Below are 20,069 nucleotides of genomic sequence, written 5' to 3' on the forward strand. Positions count from 1 at the left end.
AGGTTGCAATAAGAGAAAATATAAACCAGATATACGGTAGAACGTTATCAAAGGCCATTCGCTTAGTAGTTGTAGTTGTTCGCTTAGTTGTTGAACACCCCTTAATAGTATATTATGCAACAAGTGTGGTAAACGGCATTCGACTCACGAGTTTATTTGGCACGAGCGGAGCTAGTGCTTAATAAAAGAGTGAGATAAAGAGTTTACTAAACGTTGCATACTATATCTTTTCTACGACCGTCACGAAGAGTCACAATTTAACAAATTAAAAATAATAACGGATTATCGGATTACAAAATTTCGTACCATTCCAACAAAATATTTACTAGTTGCTATCAAACCTATTCGTTTATCGTTCCGATGGGTTCTGCTATTGTCTCTTTTTAACTGTGTGCGTTAGACAGAAAGAGATGTATTATTGAATATGTCCTATAAACAACGGAATAAACACAATTTTAAAACGTTATGTTGTTTATTTACGTTTTATTAAAAAAAAAAGACTGTAATTGCAAGAGAAATTGTCCAAGGATGGAGCTTTTAAGAGAATTAAATTTTTAAGGTCGAATTAGCAAAAAAAGCCGAGTCTTAACCTTTAATTTTGTTTTGTTGGTACTGATGAGACGTGGACAATGGTACAATTGGTTTTAACAAGATATTAATATAAAAACTGTAAAAAAAGTTTCTGTTTAACTGTATGCATAACATTTTTCTGTGTATTAGCTTTTGCGTACATTTTTGCAAAAAAACACGAATCGATTCCCTGACATAACCGTCAGGACTGACAAACGTCAAAATTCAAGGCGTGCGGTAAAATCTCCGAAAACATCCGATTGCTCCCAAACCCGTGCGGTAAAATCCCGGAAATGTCCGAAGTGACTCGGATCCGTGGGAAACGAAACTGACATGGTAATGACGCTTCCCGCACGCTAGATCGGTGTGTACAGACGGAGTAGAAAAATTAACTTTAATAATTGATCATAAACTAATTAGTTTTCTCAGTGTTTCTTCTGTTTTTTTTTTATGTCCATAATTCTTACGCTCAAATAAATCAATAAAAGAAAAGTGGAGTTTACATTTTCGTCGTTTTTTGCCCAAACCACATATTCAATTTTTTTTCTGTTTTCGCCGTCGTAATGAGTGAAAAATACTACTAATTTGACCTACTTTGCATTTATACTCATAACAAAGTTACCAATGATGAACACTTAATTTAATTCAGCCTGTAAATTAATGCGCTCTCTCAATCCTTCTCCGTCATCGGTGCAGTTTCGTGGCGGTTCATGAGAGGGTGGGGGGGCGAGGGGCCATAAAACACTAATAAAAGAACAAATAAAAACATAAGAGGCGCATTTATAAAAGGCGGGATCGGCCGCCGATGATGCACCGCCATTGGTTCGGCCGGTCGGCCGCTGTTTGCGCTTCCCCCCGAGTCCCGCAGTCCCGCGCCATCGAACGTCGGTGCAATCGCGAAGACTTGCACTAAATCGATGATTTTTTAAACGAATGAATTTTATTTTTAACCTCTCCGCCCCTCGCGTGCCGGACGACGGCCGACGATTAATTCGACACGGTGTTATATGAGAAATCGCAATAGAAATACAGGGTGATTGTAATTGCAGTGTTTGTATATGAACTAGATATATGAAAGGATCCGAATTTAGATCGACCCTCACTATAGTGTCCACTAAATAAAATTAACATTTTATCAAATAAAATAAGTTTCTGAAGATCACTTGATATTTTCAAGTTCAAGTTCAAGAATATTTTTAATTAAAATGAAAAAAAATTGAAATGAAACGGAAAGCTTACCTTTTTCGGTCCCTAATTCCCATAATTCCACTCATTTGTTTTTTTTTAAATAAAAGCAATTTAAATAATAATATAGTATAAGGTTGCCTTAAAAAAATTGGTCATAGATGCTAGTTGTAAGACATTTAAATGAAAAAAATTCCGATTAGTCCAAGACAAAGAAAGACTGCACGTACCTACTTCTCGTGGCAGAAAAGGATACAATGCTAGGAAATAATTAACTAACTATAGAGCTGTGTTTTGTAGTAAATAAGATGATTTTTTAATACATTGTAATAAAACAGTTTTTAAAAGCTTGGCGGAGATGAAATAAGTGATCATACAAATAACAGTAATAAATTATTCAGCACCAGAATCGCCGGGAGTTGTATAATTTTATTTTAATGTTTAAAGGCGTCTGATCTCAAATAATAATGCATAAAGTTTCTATACAATTAAAAAAAAATACTAACATTTCAGAGTTTGAATTTACTTTCATCAAATTTCGATTCAGTTGAGATATTCGAGTTACTTCGTGAAAACAAAAATGGTGGAGAAAAAATTTTCTTATGTCAATAAAAAAAATATTTTTGAATTTTTTAATTCAGAATAGTATATTATGCAACAAGTGCGGTAAACGGCATTTGATTTACGAGTTTATTTGATACGAGCGGAGCGACTGTTTGAAATAAACAAGTGAGTTAAAAAGTTTACCGAACGTATTGCGTACTATACTTTTTTTTTAAATTTTAGCTCGGACCTTAGACTAGTAGAGCAAAATCGACTTACATGTCACGGGCACGATTTTTGAGAAACATTTAACTGTTAAAACCGCATGGCGCACTGGCAACAGAGATATAGAGCAATTTTCGGCCCTTTTGAATTGTCTATAACGTTTTTGGAAACTTTGAATTGGGATAAAAACATTGATGCGGCCTTTTTTCAACGGCAAATGCAGTGGCCTATTCATATTCATAGTTCGTTTTGGTCTTAAAAATATTCCCGCGTCTAGACTTTTTCAACCATAAAGATTTGTTCGTATTGGTGATGAAAAAAGGCGGAAATATATGGCAATTTTTATTTATTTATGAATATTCCGTGCATATACCTGTCAATGTCAGTTAAGGACCTAACATTTACTCTTTATTGAATTTTTAGCGTTTAACAATATAAAATATACCAAAATATGTTACAGCGTTACATTTTGTCAAACGAAAACGCAGAGGCAGTCAATGAATTTTATATCAATACATATCTGGAGCGGCACCAATCAGATAAGCGCATATTTCGAACTTGAAAAAATAATTTCACCAATTACGGAATTTTGAAAAAGCCAATTCAAAATCAAAACCACTTAAAAGAAGAATGGGAAATCCGGGAATTGAATATAATTTGAGAAGTATCGAAAAATCCAACGGGCACTAGCTGAAGCAACAAATGCTGAAAAAACTGAAGTTTCCACTAATTACATGAAGGAGACGCAGGAACAATTTTACTATTGGCTTATCGGAAAAAGCAATGAGAACATTAATTTCCCATTGTCTATTGTTTGGACTGTCTGAGCGAGAATTGACTGTTGCGGAATATTCTGTGTTCAATCAAACTCTTGACTGGAACCTTCGGCACTGTACTAACGCACAATAACGCGTTTTACCACAAACCGAAACTCAATTTTACATATTCGACACGCCTTTCGCCAACCAAGTTGGCATCTTCAGGAGAAGATTAAAACTAAACTTAATAGAACAGATGCTCTCTATATATATGGCAAGTTTTAATTTTCTAGTCCATAGACTTGTCACATTTCCTTTAAATCAAGAAAGGTTTGAGGTGGAAAGAAGCCTTATAAAAAATGTGGCTAGAATCAATGGCTATGAAGATAGTTTTATCGATAAGTTAATAATATCGATAAGGAAAATTTAAAAGTAGTCTCAATTCCTTTCTCTCCCCAATATACAAGTGGACATGATAGAGTCTTCAGGGCCGCAGGTCTTCGAAGTGTCTATCAGGCCGGATCAAAATTAAAAAATCTCTTGGGTAATCCCAAGGATAAACTAGATACCCCTGAAAAGTCGGGAATTTATGAAATATGTTTTAACGATTGTGACAAGTCATATGTAGGGCAAACCAAAAGATCAATTAATGTTAGATTTAAGGAACATTTGGCTCATTTAAAATTTGGTAGATTAGAAAAATCAAGTGTAGTCGAACATATGTTCAACAATAATCATAAGTAATTTTAAATTAGTTAAACATGTAAATAATAGTAGAAAATTAGATGCCTACCAAAGCTTAGAAATTGTTAAGAGAGGGAATAAGGCACTGAACAAGGACAGAGGTCCAATCTCATTTGGCCCATTATACGCGCTGATTGGTTGCGTGAACAGTGCGTAATTCCCTCTCCCACTTCCCGATGTGCATATATATAGAGAGCATCTGTTCTATTAAGTTTGCTTTTAATCTTCTCCTGAAGATGCCAACTTGGTTGGCGAAACGCGCGTCGAGTACTTAAAATTGAGTTTCGGTTTGTAGTAAAACGCCTTATTGTGTGGAATATTCTGTGGCTTGCGAGATCGTATGATCTAACTCCTCTAGATTTTCTTTTGTTTCTAGTTTAAAAGATCTTATATTTAAAGATAAAATTTTCCAGAATTAGAGAAAGTCACTCGAGAAGGGTTTGCTTCCATCATACTTATAGAGTTAGTGAATAGTATAGCCATTCAGTACGAAATAGTGTATTAAAGAGGGCGGTGTCCAATTGGAATTAAATTTTGATTTTTTATATTATAATATTTATTATGTTTGGTTTATTACTTTAAAATGACTATAATTTTGGTATGTAATACAAAAAATATTAAAAATATATATAAAATTAACCATAGGTTTTTTAGGTTCGTGTTTTTCACTTAAGTTATTTTAAATTGGCCTTATCTTTTTTAAAGTTCCAGTGTTTATTAAATAATTTTAAAAATTCCTATGTGACGTCCTTTTGAACATATTAGGCACGGCCTACATAAACTAAAAATGCCCTATATTTCTGCAAAATTGCAAAACGCCCTATATGGTAGTGAAGTTATAGCCATGCGGTTTTAACCATTTCTCAAATATCGAACCCTTGACATGTAAGTCAATTTTGCTCTATCTACTTCAGAAACCGTTTTTTTTTAATAGAACATCCTGCATTTAGCACTTTTATTTGGTTAGGGGTATCATTCTGTCATTTAATATGTATAGCTTTTATTTTAAAAAAATGGGTTGTTAAGCAATTATGGCCAATTTCTTGCAACAATTCGTGTATTTTAAATCTAACTAAATATATATAATATGCTATTCTAAGTTTTCTTTAAAGCACGTTTTCTAACCCCGTAAACATGTGTGATTTCAATTTGGCATTTAGCAAGAGTTCAGCGTTAGCCTTAAGAGAATATAAGGTTGTTGTATCCTTCGAGGCGGGTATCCACGAAATACATTTTTCACGAATTGTTCGTGACCTTAGACGTGGAGCGGTAGTCAATAATCGAAAAAGAAATTAGAAATTCTCCTGTATATTTTGTAGGAAACAATGAGAATTCATCACGTACATCGCGAGACCTACTGGATATAAGACTAGTGTTCAAATGACGTTCAAATTCAATAACTACCAACCTTTCATATTTTTCCCAGTTTAGAAATTATCGCAACAGAACTTTCAAGCAAGACTTCTTTATTGTTCCCTAATGTTACATTAAAAAAAAACTATTTATATATAGAAATAATATTCAATACTTTTGTATCTCAAATAAAAGAAGTGTTTGTGTGTGGCATTATAGGTGATCGAATAACAAGTAAACAGTATTTATTATTATAAAAGTGGGTAGGAACAGTTTGTTGGGATGAAAACAGAATTTAAACGGTTATACGCGGTAAAATCTCTGTATCAACTCGTTACCGACTGACACTCGCGTCAGAACTGACACAGCGGTCTGGGCCTACGATGGTACGTCCAGGTGGGCCTACTATACGTGTTCGTTACAAAGAGTATTTTATGACTTTGTTCTGAATGGTGAGAGATATTATAATTTATTGGAGAACTTATATACATATTTCCATTAACCGTTAATGGGTCGGACGATATTAAAGAAGGGATTGTTTTTTAACAAGATAGTGCGCAATATCATACCATAGTGCCTGTTCAAAACTGTTCAAATTAACGTTTTCCATTTTGGATTGCTTGATTGACTTGAGACTCCTGAACTTTTTCTTATGGAGCTGCATAAAAACGTGTATAAAAGTAGATGTAATAGTGTTCAAGGCTTAAAAATGAAAATTCGAAAAGAGGTAGAAAGACTATTGCGAAAGATGAAATTATTGCCAGAGATAGAGGTTATGTAGAATATGTTTTTTAATTAGTAATAAGTTCAATTTACTTGCATTACTTGCTGATTTTATATTGTATTAATGTTTTAAAAAAACTTAGTTACAATAGGATATTATAAAAGTTAAGTTAGTTTAATATGAAATGCACGAGTTGTTGCAGAAACTTGACCATAACTTATGAACTACCAACTTTTGTAATAAAAGCCATATATATAAAATGGTACATTAAATCCCGAACTCAATAAAAGTGCTAAATACTGCGTGTTCCATTTAAAAAAATTGGGTTTTTTAAATTTCGAAAAACATTTTTCTGATGATCATTCGTGACCACCCTATAAAAAATATTTTCCATAGGTAGATGTAAGCATGTTCGTTATGGTAAGAAAGCAAAAGACATTTGAACAGAATATAAAAGTTGCTGATTCTACAATAAGTAGAGTAAAAAAAATGAGAGTAAAATAAAGCAAATGAAGAGAATAAATTCATACATTTGCCTAAAATAAAGAGCCCTATCAAGTTTAATCATTTGCGTTCAATTTGTATATTATTAGTATGTCTGGAAAAAATCATGGTAAACCAGATAAGAGGTTTTCTAAAGAGTTATGACATGCCGCCCGCAAAACAGTCAGGGTTTAGATCGGGTTAATAGTTATGAAACTGTTCTGACGGATGTGGTAGACGATATATTTAGAGGTCACGATGGAAACAAAACTACTGTATTGATTTTGCTTGATCTCAGTAAATTGTATGATATCATAAATCTTGAAATCCTCGTCTCAGTATTAGATTACATCCGATTCAGCGAAATGTGAGCTTATCTCTTCGTTTTTAATTCATAGGACACAAGCTGTGGTGCTTGACGAGTCAGCTTCGACTCCATTGCCGGAGAGTGGGAGTGCCTCAAGGCAATATCTTGGGCCCTCTACTATTTTCGATTTTAATTTGTAGGTATATCAAATATTACTTATCTTTACGGAGATGATACTCAGATCTATCATTCCTTCTCTGAACAAAGCATCCATGAAGAGAATATCTCTGTTACTTCAGATTTAAATAGATTTTATAATAGTGTTACAGATCATATCGAGAAGTTTCTTATACAAAAAATGCAAAACTCCTGCCTTAGACTAGTGTACGGGGTTCGACGTAGAAATCTCAGATGGTCAGGCTGGCTGACCATGTTTAACAGATATAAACTTCATGCCTTACTATTTTATTGTAAAATTATCAAATTACGTGCGTTATCTAGTGCTATAGTTATTGTAAGTAAGTAAGTAAACTAACCAAAACTAAATATTTGAGTAAAGTATACTCCAGTAAGAAATAAAATCAGCTGTCGACGACAACATAACCTCAAATGTTGTGTTTTCTGATACCAGTATTGAAATGAATTTCTGTTAAATATAATAGTTACTGTTACTGTTAGTTTCTATTTATTAATTAATTAATATTTTCGTGCTTTAAATGCAACCATAAAATATGAATCAAAGAAAAAAAAGACACTCGATTTCGTCAAAAGATAAACTATCATTGATTTTAAAGGACATTGAAAATGGTTAGAAAACAAAGGAGATTTGTAGCGAATATTAAGTTGCTAATTCTACGATAAGTAGAGTTCTTTTACTCAAAAAATTTAGAAGAATATGCTTCCAAAATTTACGTGAATCACAGTAAGATAAAGCGAATGAAGACAATAAAATATAGTGAAATCGACGATAAACACGGTGACCATAATAATAATTGAGAATTCAAAACCGTAGAGCGTAGCGGCGGCAATAATAATTATTACTACACGCTACATTCAAAATGTAACCCCCTCCCCACACCCCTCGCACCCCGGCATTCGCAATATAATAAAACCGGGCACCTAAAAAAAAAAACAATCGAGATTGCGCTATAAAAGCGCAATTTACGGTCTCTAGTCGCGCGAAAGACGGACGAAGAAAACTCCACCCCTCGCAATGCTATGGACCAACCCCCTTTTTAAACATTAAGGGAGGCCCAGAGCCGGCAAATACATCAGTCCTGACGGGATCAACCTAGCGTTCGCACCGCGCGCATCAGATTTCCGATTTTCCGACTCTTTCCCCTCCGATCCGCGCGCTCGTCGTAAATTGAACCGGACGATGATACAGTGACGTCACAGAACATGTTTCAGAACACGTTTCATTTCATGACGCACCGCGGCAAAATGCTCAAGACGCTGAACAACAACCAGAACCCGTTCTCGATGGATAATCTGTTGGCGGGCGGGAAAATGTCGCCCGAACATTTGGAGTTGGACCTCGGCGATCAAGCGAAAGAGGATTTGGTGGAGGACGGGTCGAAACGCGACGGGTACAGCCCGGAGTCTCCGGCGCACGATGAAGACGGTCTCGAAGACCAACTGGACAGGCTGTCGCCCGCGGAGAAGAGCAACGAGTTCTTGAACAGGTTCAACACGTGCTTGAGGAACAGGATTTGCTCCAACTGCGGCCGTTTGGACTGTAACTTTTTCCAATGCCGGTTCGGTAGCGACGGCCTGATCAAAGACAACAAACCGGTGTTGAAGTTTAGTGTGAGTGCGATTTTGGGTGACGAGAAGAAGGAGGTGCAAAGGAATACCTGCAACGGTGAGTATGCATCCAAAGGACTTAGTCGGAATTTGGTACGTCGAAATTATCCAGCTGACAATTAGCTGTGTAATGAAGATTCCATCCGAGAAAACACAAATTAGTTTTAGACGTACCATTGTGCTTTTGAATAATTCTGATTCCGGTTATAAATGGGTAAAACAGATAGAGGATCTTTTCCGTAATGCTGAGTTCAACGTACACTGTTTTGGTCGGAATCAAATTGGCCTCTAAGATATAGGGTATTCCATTAAAAAAAAAACAAGCTTGATTTCTTTTCAAAAAGACGAAACCATTTACAAAAAACTGATTACCCGAGATACGAGTGGTGGCTAACTAAACGAGTAATGAAAAATTTGTTTAGATCATCTTTCGTTTCACAAAAAAGCAGTAAAGCTCTGCGAAAACTCTAAATCTATGAGCGTTATAAAAAAAGTTTGAATACAAAAGTTGGTTTGTATCTAATGCACCGTTATTATCGAATATCTTCGGGATTCAGTTTATGTTGAAAAAATTTTTAACGTTGCATATTAACTTTTAAAACATTTTTCTGCCTAACATATGTTGGAAAATAATACTTTCTTTAAGACGATATTCAAAATTGAAATACTTTTATTAGCAGTGTTGCGATATTTCGCTAATTGTTACTTATCCCATTTTTTAAAATGAAACACTCTGTATATTTTTCCATTTTCGGATAGCCCTTCGAATCCAACGATACACAATTTATTGACGATTTGCATCGATTCTCGGGCGATAAACCTCAATTCATTATTTACTTAAAATACTCTAAAAGTTAAAGATTATTTTATTTCATTTCATTTCAAAATAAAATTTATTATTTTATATTGTATTTAATATATAATTAGTCGCATTTAATTGGTTAATTGCATCCCGAATTTGTTGTTGTAATGCAAGAACTTCTATGGGTATATTTTTGTATACCACCTCTTTTAAAGGAGTCCAGTGGGTTTAAATCCAGACTCCTTGCTTTCCAGACCGAGTCATTTTGCCCAATCCATTGTCTGAAATTTCTATTTAAAAATCCACTGATGATAAGGAGCGCCACCTTGTTGCCAAATTAAATTTGGCTGTTCTATTTCAGGAACAGTATTTAGTATCTCTCCAATTACCGCGCCACAATTTAACGTTATTTATTTGTCTCAATTTTCACAAAGTTAAACCCTGTATAATATAACCATATATCCTGTATATATATCATAATAAAAATTCCTAATATTAGTTTTCCGGTGTAAAAAAACACATTTATCCAAAGACCTGATTTTCCGCAAACAAAATGGAACATTTTATCAGAAACTACTTAAAATTTCGTATGCCATGTAATGACAAGAAATACTCAGAATCAGGCGAATAATTAAAATTTTTAAAAATATTCATGGCGTTCCATTTAAAAAACTAAAGTTGATGACTGTCCTGGCAGAACACCCCGTATACATAAAAATACTCTAAATAAAATATACGCTTACATGTTTTTTGTCTTAAATTCACAAAGTTTATTGATAGAACTCCGATAATGCATATTGTAAATATCGATTCATGATTAAATTAAAATTAATTAAATTAAAATGATTAAATGAAATAATAATCATTCTATATGTATACTTGGGAACAGTAATGGATCATAGCGGACGGACTGAGAGAGAGATAGAAAATAGGCTTATAAAAGAAAAACAAATTATTGGAGCTTTAAACTCTGATTTATGGTCGAAAAACATAAGTAAAGATAAGAAACACCAATTATATAATACCGTCTTTAAAAATGTCCTATTATACGGATGTGAAACATGGCAACTAAATAAAAACAACAGAAAAAAAATTAAATACCATCGAAATGGACTTTTATAGAAGATCAGGTGGAATATCTAGACGCGATAGAATCACCAACGAAAGAGTAAGAGAGATCATGAAAGTAAAGAGAACAATTGTAGAAGATATGCAAGAGCGCCAATTAAGATGGTTTGGCCATGTCCAAAGGATGGATGACCGAAGAATACCTAAGAAAATGATGAGTTGGAGGCCTCGAGAAAATAGAAAACGGGGAAGATCTAAAATAACGTGGGAAAAAGGTATAGAACGAGCCATGTCAGAACGAAATTTGACCAGGTGACTGGAATGACCGCCGAGAATGGAGACTGGGAACCGGAAGGTGCAGGACGCTATAACCCCAGATATATATATATATATATATATATATATATATATATATATATATATATATATATATATATATATATATATATATATATATATATATATATATATATATATATATATATATATATATTATAATCACTACATTGCACTTGATCTTCCTATACTTTCTAATTTCGTGTTATTGTTTGTCATTATAAAAAAATCAGCATTGCTTCCTTTTTTTTTCTTTTTTTAGAAATATACAACAAGAGCCAATTAATTGGCTCTTGTTGCTGATTTTGCTGTAATATTATGTTAATGTTTTATAATTCGTACCTTATTTTTGCGGATATTTCTTTTCTCTTCTATTTTTATTCTTTAAGTAAAATTTGTTGCTATGAGTGTATTAGATGCATTATTGACTGTTGTATTGGTAGGTACAGGTCACTAGTGAATATTTTTAGAGAATACCACATGCCTCTTAGAGACTTCTCCTATTACTAAGACTTCAAAACGACAACTTTTATACAGACTTATCCCATTCGGAGAGAATATTGACCCATCTGTCAGATTATACTTCGTCTTTGTATCGAACGTACCATTTAAAGAAACCCATTTCAATCACGAATGCTTTGAAAAAGAAAATTTGACTCATCGTCTACGGAAACTTTTAAAACGAACTAGACCAACTGATTTTTTTTTAAATGGATATCCAAAGAAATAAAAGAATTTTATAATTTCTGTGCCCGTGAAAAATTCGATATAATTTTTTTTAAATAATTAATACCACAAAAATTAAAAAAGGTTTAACATTAAAATTATTTATTATGTAAACTCTACGTTGATGATAGTTTTGTTGTGGCCTCACAGTCAAGAATCAGAATAATTAGAAACAAGTATTACTGTGCTACTCTTACATGTTCTGATTCATTATTTAGTAGAAAATAATACTTCAGTTTACAGAAAACGAAGGGGTAAGCCGCAGTGAAATTATTGTGCAATTCCGGTCGAATTCCAGGCTAATTCCAAAGAACTTAGCATAAAAATTAATTTTGTGCTTTGAGATATTTTGATTACCAGTGGAGTTTCAACTGAATATTAAAAGAAACAAGAAAGAACCCGATTCCTTTAAAAATAACAAATATTTTCGAAATTCTAATTCAATTTTGAGTAAATTTGGCCTCGAGTTCGACTGCGGTTTTAGTAGTAACATTTAGTTACTATTCCTTAAAATACCCAACTAAGTTCTGGATTGCTCCTGCGTCGATTGTTGTTGAATCGAACTTGCTGACGCTTCGCGAATCATCCTGTTGTCTTCTTCAGAGCTTTACTGAGACTGACTCGCATTCTACTCTGTTTATTTATTGTTTGAGGATTGCCATATTGGTGAAAGGTAAAGACCTTAGTTGCGGTTAAGATTGTTTGGTTGCTTATAGACTTTTATATATTCTCGAATTGTTCATTGGTAGAAGAATTGATTACTCCTGGCATCCCAAGCGAAATTTTGTTCTGGACGCATCGAAGATGTTGAGAGATTTTTGGACAAGTGTTCTTGTTTTGACGTTATATTTTTTTAAGAACTTTTGATATGTGGTCAGTGATGTTTTGAATTTAAGGAAGGACAACAGTGGCAAGTGTGGGATTGTTGTCGGACGCACTGTCTTTGGAAGGTTGTGTTGAGGTGTATTTTGTGATGGAAATTAAGCATTCCATCACAAAATACACCTCATGCGGAAATTATATGTATTGGTATTGGTATTAAAAAGGGGCGCCCCCGCGGGCGTCCAAGCACTTAGGTCACCAGATGGGCCCGTTGTGCCCCTAGATCGCTCTAGAGGGCGTCCAGAATGGCGCCCCTCCTACAGAAGGTCAGGAACTCCTTTAGCCCAATACCGTGCACTGAGTCCGGATTGATCAGGGCCGTTCCGAAGACTCCAAATCTTGCCCATGCCAAAAAATTATTTTAATTTAGGGTTCGGTGACTAGAGCTGAAATAGTTTCAAGGCTCTGTAAACAAGAAGAGTTGATAACCTACTCCCTCAAACAACCTATAAGAAGGTACAGAGTAGAATGTGGGTCAGTTTCAGTAAAGTTCTGAAGAAACTAACAGGATGATTCGCGAAACGTCAGCAAGTTCTATTCAACAATAACTCGTGCAGGAAGAATCCAAACGTTTTGTAAATATTATTACAGTAGCCTATTGAAGTTTACTTGAAAAATACCTAAATCAATTGACAGTACCAACAATCGTTTTGTGTTTTTGGCCAATTTTCACCGATTTTTGCTGAAGCTATGTAAAGAATGTTTCGATTGCTTTATTGTGGTTTATCTGGGTATGTTTAATCAATACGACTAAATATACGCCACAGAATTTCAACGCATGTCCCAACATATCTATCGGATATCTTGACAAACGAGGTGGAAATAATCGAAAAAGCAATCTAAACAGTGATTTCTAAGCATTTTAAGATTCTTTACAGACCAACGGCATAATAGGTCTTCCTTATTGATGTAAATAGTTTCCACCACTTTTACAAATACAAATATTGCGCAGGACATTGAGATCAAAGCAAATTGATTTTTGAAAAAGTCAATTAATGTGGGTACCTAAAAGAAATCTTAAAAAAAATTATTAAAGGCACGATCGAACCAGCCAGTTCCTCATGACAGCGACATTATATCTTACCACTACACTAGGAAGCTATCTCTAACTATTCCCTTATTTAAACATAGAAATAATACCCTAGAACTGTCAGTGCCTGAGTGGACTTCGTTGATTAAACTTTTTCATTCGGGAATTCGGACATGAATTTGTGGATGGTGGATGGATTGGTGGATGGAATTTGATTAATGGTCCACTTTTTTGTCATCATTATTATTAGAAATATCATTTTTATAGTTGAATAGCTTATTTGAAACCACAAAAATCAATTACAAAAAAGTGTTTTGACGAAAAACTAAAAACTTAATATACAATAATATGTTTTGCTGGTGCAAATTAATACTGAATTTTTGAAATAAGCAATTCAGTTAATTTACTTAATTTAGTCAACTTAAAAGACACTCCTTTTTCGAGATATTTCGATTTTAATACATACAAAAAATCGGCAATATTGCTGTGAATAACATTTACTCACAATTTGATTTATAAAGGATACAACAATGAGCGACATTTTACTAATGCATATTTTTATTATTTGTCATTATTGATTATGCTAATGGTACATCAACCATTTCATACTATTTTTTATTCCGTTCAAAGATATTTTATATAAATTAATGAATGTCAATGCTAATGTTAATGAGAAAGTGTTCATTTCCAATCCATAACTTACTTATTCTTAATGAAGTGTTTTTGATTCAGCAATTTCGTTTTCCTTTCAAAAAATTATCGTAGAATGATCACTTCTATATACCGTCATACCGTTTGTAAGATATTTACATTGTAAATTTTTCAAAGAAACTTCCACAAGCTACAATAATAATATTTACAAGCCTTCTGGATTCATCCTAAGAACTTGCTGACATTTCGCCATGTTTTTGTTACGTTGTTATCCCTAATTTTCTTTGCTAATTTTCATCTGCTTATAAAATTCTTCGTTTATTCTGGTTTATCTTCTACCCAGAATCACATTTAAAATTTTGAAAAACGTCAACACTAGTGAAGTCACTCTTCTCAACATCACTATAGTGCATCGAGTGGGGCACCTCCAAAACATGCTTTTTAAAAGCATCAATCGCTTCTCGTGGTGTCAAACACCGTTTCCCACGTAATTTAGTCTTAATGTATGGGAATAAAAAGAAGTCGTAGGTGCTAAATCAGGACTATATGGTTGATGGCTCATCAAATTAACGTTTCCAATGCTCAAAAAGTTCTTTGTGTGCACTGGAGAGTGATTCGTCTTCGGCGGTTGGTTTTTCTAATTTCTTCGAACACTTTCGGCAAACAAATGATTGCGTACCATTGAGAATTCACTGTTTTACCTTTCACCATAGAAGCAATTGCAACGTGGCCAGTTTTCCTGAAGAAAACAGGCTGCCATTTGTTTCGAGGTGCTTCGCGCACGAACAACTTTTGTAGGCTTTGTCTCATTCTGAAAGACCCATACAATCGACTGCTGCTCACTTTCAGGTTCATATGCATAGATCTATGATTCATCACCTGTCGCGATATCATAGACGTATTTGGAAGCACCGCGATTGTATTTTTGCAGCATTTCCTTCGACCAATCAACACGAGCCTTTTTTTGAGTTGATGTCAAATTGTGTGGAATCCACCGCGAACAATTTTTTTTAGCGGCCATATGTTAATGCAAAATTGTATGTATGCTGGTCACACTAAAGCCCAAAGATACCTCAGTGTCCGCACTGCATCTTTGACAACCACCGATTTTGGACGACCTTCACTTAATGCATCCTCAAGAAAACTGCGACCACGATTGAAATCCGAAAACCAGCGATAAACAGTAGCCCTAGATGGTACTTTAACCTCAAAATGTCAAACTTCCCGATAAAAACGTTAGTCACCAGATGATGTGGCTGAAGTTTGATTGAAGATTACAGTGGACAAGTTCGTTATTTATCTTAATTAAAAAAACGTATTCCTGTGGAAAGACCGGGAAAATAGGCACGGGAATATTGTAAGGGAACTCCCAAAAACCATATTCAATGTTGCTATACAGGAAATAACCCCTTTTCCGCTCGCATCACCCCAAATAATAGTTTAATTAATATATCGCAATCTTAAAAAAATATGACGTTGTCCCACACGTTCGACCAAGTCGTTGAAGAGCCACTTTGTAGAGCTTCAAAATGATGTATTTCTCAACCACCTCGATACGGTGGGGAAAATATAAAACTACCCCTATTAATGAGATACCCTAAAATTCGTTTAATTTATTTCGGAATGTCACAAAAACCTGACGTTGTCCCAGATATTGAATTGGACTATTAAAGGGTCACATAGGAGAGCTTCAAAACGATATACTACTCAACAACCTTGAAACTGTGGGGAAGATTATTATCAATTAATCATGAAACACCCAAAAGTTCGATGTATGTATTTCGCAATCGCAAAAAAATCTGATGTTGTAACAGATATTCAGTTAGACCATTGAAGAGCTTCAAAAAGATGTACAACTCAACCACCTTGAAGCGGTCGGGAAGATGTAAAACTACCCCCAATAATGAAATAACCAAATATTCGTTTTATTTATTTCGCAATCTCAAAGAATCTGACGTTGTCCCAGAGATTCAACCAGACCATTAAAAAGTCACTTAGGAGAGCTTAAAAATTATATCCAACTCAACCACCTTGAAACCGTCGGGAATATATAAAACTACCCCCAATATTGAAATAACCAAATATTTGTTTTATTTATTTCGGAATCTCAAAAAGAACCTGACGTCCGAGATATTCAATTAGATCGTTGAAGAGCCATTTAGGGGAGCTTCAAAATGATGTACTGCCCTACTATACTTCCCGACCATTTCAAGGTGGTTGAGTAGTACATAATTTTGAAGCTCTTCGAAGTGGCTCTTCATTGATCTGGTTGAACATCTGGGACAACGTCAGATTTTTTTAAGATTGCGATATATTAATTAAATTATTATTTGGGGTGATGCGTGCGCAAAACGGGTTATTTCCTGTATAGCAACATTGAACATGGTTTTTGGGAGTTCCCTTACAATATTCCCGTGCCTATTTTCCCGGTCTTTCCACAGGAATACGTTTTTTTTAATAAGGTAAATAACGAACTGGTCCACTGTAATATTCGCAAATTCGAATCCAAATCCCAATGTAACTTCAGCCACATCACCTGATGGCAAGTCTAGTTGAAGATATCCCAAAATATAAAAGGCAGCCCTCGTACAACTAGGCTAAAAGAACATGAAAGGGCCTCAAGACTATAACAAATAAACTCATCAACAATCATGAAACCAACCAAATCTTGAAGACATGTAAATATATCCTCTCTTTGGAGAGATTCCGGAAGCATTGGTGACAACGTAACCAACATAAACCAAGTTCATAAGCACACACTTCATAACTCCTCGGTGTAGAAATGTACTTTATTCTAATATCCTGCCTTTTTCTTAGTTTCGTTTTCGAAATAAATAGATCTGCGTGGGAAACCCGTAATCCGCCAAACAACAACGTAGACCATAAAAGTTGTCCGGCGAGCGAGCACATTCGCGAACATATTTTTATTATGCACGCCCATAGTACCTTAAAAAAACAATTTCGGGACGTAGCGCCTCCTATTGTTGCCGAGTCGAACACAAAAAAAGCGCAATCCCGTCGGTCGTAAAAAATACATAGCTATAAAAATAACACGCCTCTATAAGGGACGTTTTAAGCCTCACGATAAATATTTCGCCGGGGGGATTATCGGGGCAGAAAAAAAAATCCCTTTGTGCGCCGACAATGGAGTCGGTGGTTTGTCGAACATTGTTAATAGATAGGTACATAATGGGATGTTTTTACAAGGTGTTGCCCGGCCGATTTTTAATCTTTTAGAATAATATACGGATGTAAGGGTAGGTTTTTGTCTGGGGCGTAATTTGCCGGAAAAATTGTGTTGTTTAGGCAGGAGCGAGTTTATCGAGCGAAAAATTACGCTGGTTTTTAACGTATCGTTATTTTGGGGGCGATCGCGTTGAGGTATACGTTTTTTTTTCCTGAAGGTTAGAATAAAATTAAAAATTTAATAATAATAATAATAATAATATGAACCATTTAATTAGCACATAAAAACTAACCAAGGCCAATATGATCAAAAGTTTCTTAACAAAAATTGGTAGATTTTAGTTTAAGGTTACAGTAGAGCTTCGATAATCTGGATGAAGGACTAGTAAAAAATAAAACTTTCAATTTTTATAAAAAGCACAAAACGATTAAACTTTCTCAAAACAAATATTATGCAAGTAAGAATAAGTATACAGGGTGTTCAGATAGTGTACAAAAGTAATATATCTTATTTAATATATGTTTTAGAAAAAAATCTTAAATGGAAAGTTCAAGGTAAGACTAAAAGAAAAAATTTCAAATTAATTTTTGAAAGAAACTTCCACTGCGATACTTTTCACAAAACTTCTGGATTCCTCCTGCGTCAGTTTTTGCTGAGCCAACAGGATGATTGGCAAAACGTCAGCAAGTTCGACTCAGCAAAAACCGACGCAGGAGGAATCCAGAAGTTTTGTAAAAAGTACAATTTCACATTGTTTTCAAATATACAAATATTATTTATTATTATTATCGTTATTATTATTATTATTAATTGTTTATCAAAAATTACATTTCTACAATAAGAAATCCGCATCACACATTACACAAGAATTAAAGAAACAAAATACTGAACTATTATGGATCTATGATTTTTACTTATTTCTTTAATATATCTATAATAAGATAAAGCAAGATGTTTTGACCCACCCACCCAAAATTGGTAAAGCGTTAATAAAGGGATTGGAAAACTCCACGATACGATGATTGGGTTGTGGTCTCAGTAAGTAAAAAATCGTCAAGCAAAGATTATTTGTGTTTTCTGGCACCAAAGTTTTTCAACTTCTTACTCAAAAAACTTAAAGACACTGTATGATAAAAATTAGTGGAGCTAAATCATTTTTTGATAATTACACACACATTAGAAATCCATCAGGTGTTTGATAGCGTTATTTGAAAATTCGTTTTAGTCTAAAAAAAATAAACTTTATTATTATTCTTTTTAATATTATAAATCGGCCAAGAGAAATTTCTGGGAACAATTTTTGAGATTCTGTAATGGCCACCAGAGGGCGTAATTGCCATCTTGAATTTTAAAACTCAAAAATTTTTTGTTGTTAATGATTCTTAAAATGTACACTGTATTTAAATTGAGACAAATTCAAATCATTTTTGTTGGGTGATTTTTACCTTATCTCAAAAAAGATCATTAAAAAGATTTTTTTCTGGGCTATCAAACATGCTATGAGTGAGATGATTGCGATTAAGAACCCTGGCACCAGATGCAGTTTTCAACCATAATGGCAAAACAATAATAATTTCCTTTGGAATTTTTTTTTACGTCATTGGAATCAGGAGCTCAACAAGGCAGTGAAAAGACTAACGCCTAAATGTTGACAAGGATAAAGCACAACAAAAAATGGTCTTTATAAAGGTTGTTGCAGGGCGATTTTTATTCTACCAAAATGGTAAACGTACAGGACAGTAAAATCCGGAAATCGGAGAGGCCGCAGAAACAAAGTACCTCTTCCTAGCCTTGAAAAAGTTTGGTCTAAAAAATTGCGAGTTTCGTGAGTTTGTAAGGGAACGTTTCCTAGTAGAATCGTCAAGTTCAAATAAATTTGTTCATGACCTTTACCATTAGTGAAAAATGGCCACAAGACTTTCATATTTTGATAATTCACTTCAGAAAACGCCATCTGGTGGCAGGGTGTCGCAATCAATTCATCTCATAGCCAATTTCATTGGCTAGGAAAAGCCCTTTTTAAGGTCTCCAAAAGTATTAAAATCCATTAAGCCAAAGTAAAAAGCATGTAACAAAAACTGTTTAAACTTATCTAAGCTGTTCATTCATTCATCATTAGATATATTAAAAAAGGGCTTTTAAATATGGCAATTATGCCCTTTGATGGTAATTTCAGAAACTCAACAATGATTTGGTCGGTTGACTTACTTTTTTATCAAATTCACAGGCACCTAATTATGAGAATGGCGCCTATTCTCCACAACAGCCGCCATCTAGCGACAGCGCCCTAAATTAATTTACCGGAAGGTGAAATACGCAATCAACTGGAATTGATTCTAGTTGCTGTCAAAACACAGCCCGTGCAAGTGATTTTAAGCATTTTTTTTAAGTGTTCCCTTTGAAGTGATTCTTTTGTTCAAAAGGTAAGAAAATAAATAAGTTTTGCCCATTTGCTTTGTAGTGTGGAATTTGCTTTATTGTTTCAATGCGTTTTATGCATTAAAACGTATGCCATGTTTGGAAAAAAATATGTAAATAATTTCGCCCTAAAGATACAACAAAGATCTTAATATGAGATTAGGAGCGCTTTTAGTTTTTTCTAATTTTAAGTAATTATTTTTTGCAGATGCCTAAAAATATGAAAAAAAGAAGCCAATGGAATCAAAGTGTCATGATTAACGCTGTTAAT

General features: G+C 34.2%; 1 protein-coding gene across 1 annotated transcript in view; it reads left to right on the forward strand.

Annotated features, from left to right (window-relative positions):
• Positions 1-8,293: 8,293 nt before the first annotated feature.
• The window catches only part of LOC132706417 (H2.0-like homeobox protein), a 62,163-nt gene continuing 50,387 nt past the window's right edge, over positions 8,294-20,069 (forward strand). Inside the window, exon 1 of the mRNA XM_060677748.1 lies at positions 8,294-8,734. Within this exon, the coding sequence (XP_060533731.1) occupies positions 8,294-8,734 (441 nt within the window). The remainder of the gene's footprint in view (positions 8,735-20,069) is intronic.

This window comes from Cylas formicarius, unplaced genomic scaffold (assembly GCF_029955315.1).
Source record: "Cylas formicarius isolate icCylForm1 unplaced genomic scaffold, icCylForm1.1 PGA_scaffold_8__14_contigs__length_24414737, whole genome shotgun sequence".
Taxonomy (NCBI): Eukaryota; Metazoa; Arthropoda; class Insecta; order Coleoptera; family Brentidae; genus Cylas; species Cylas formicarius.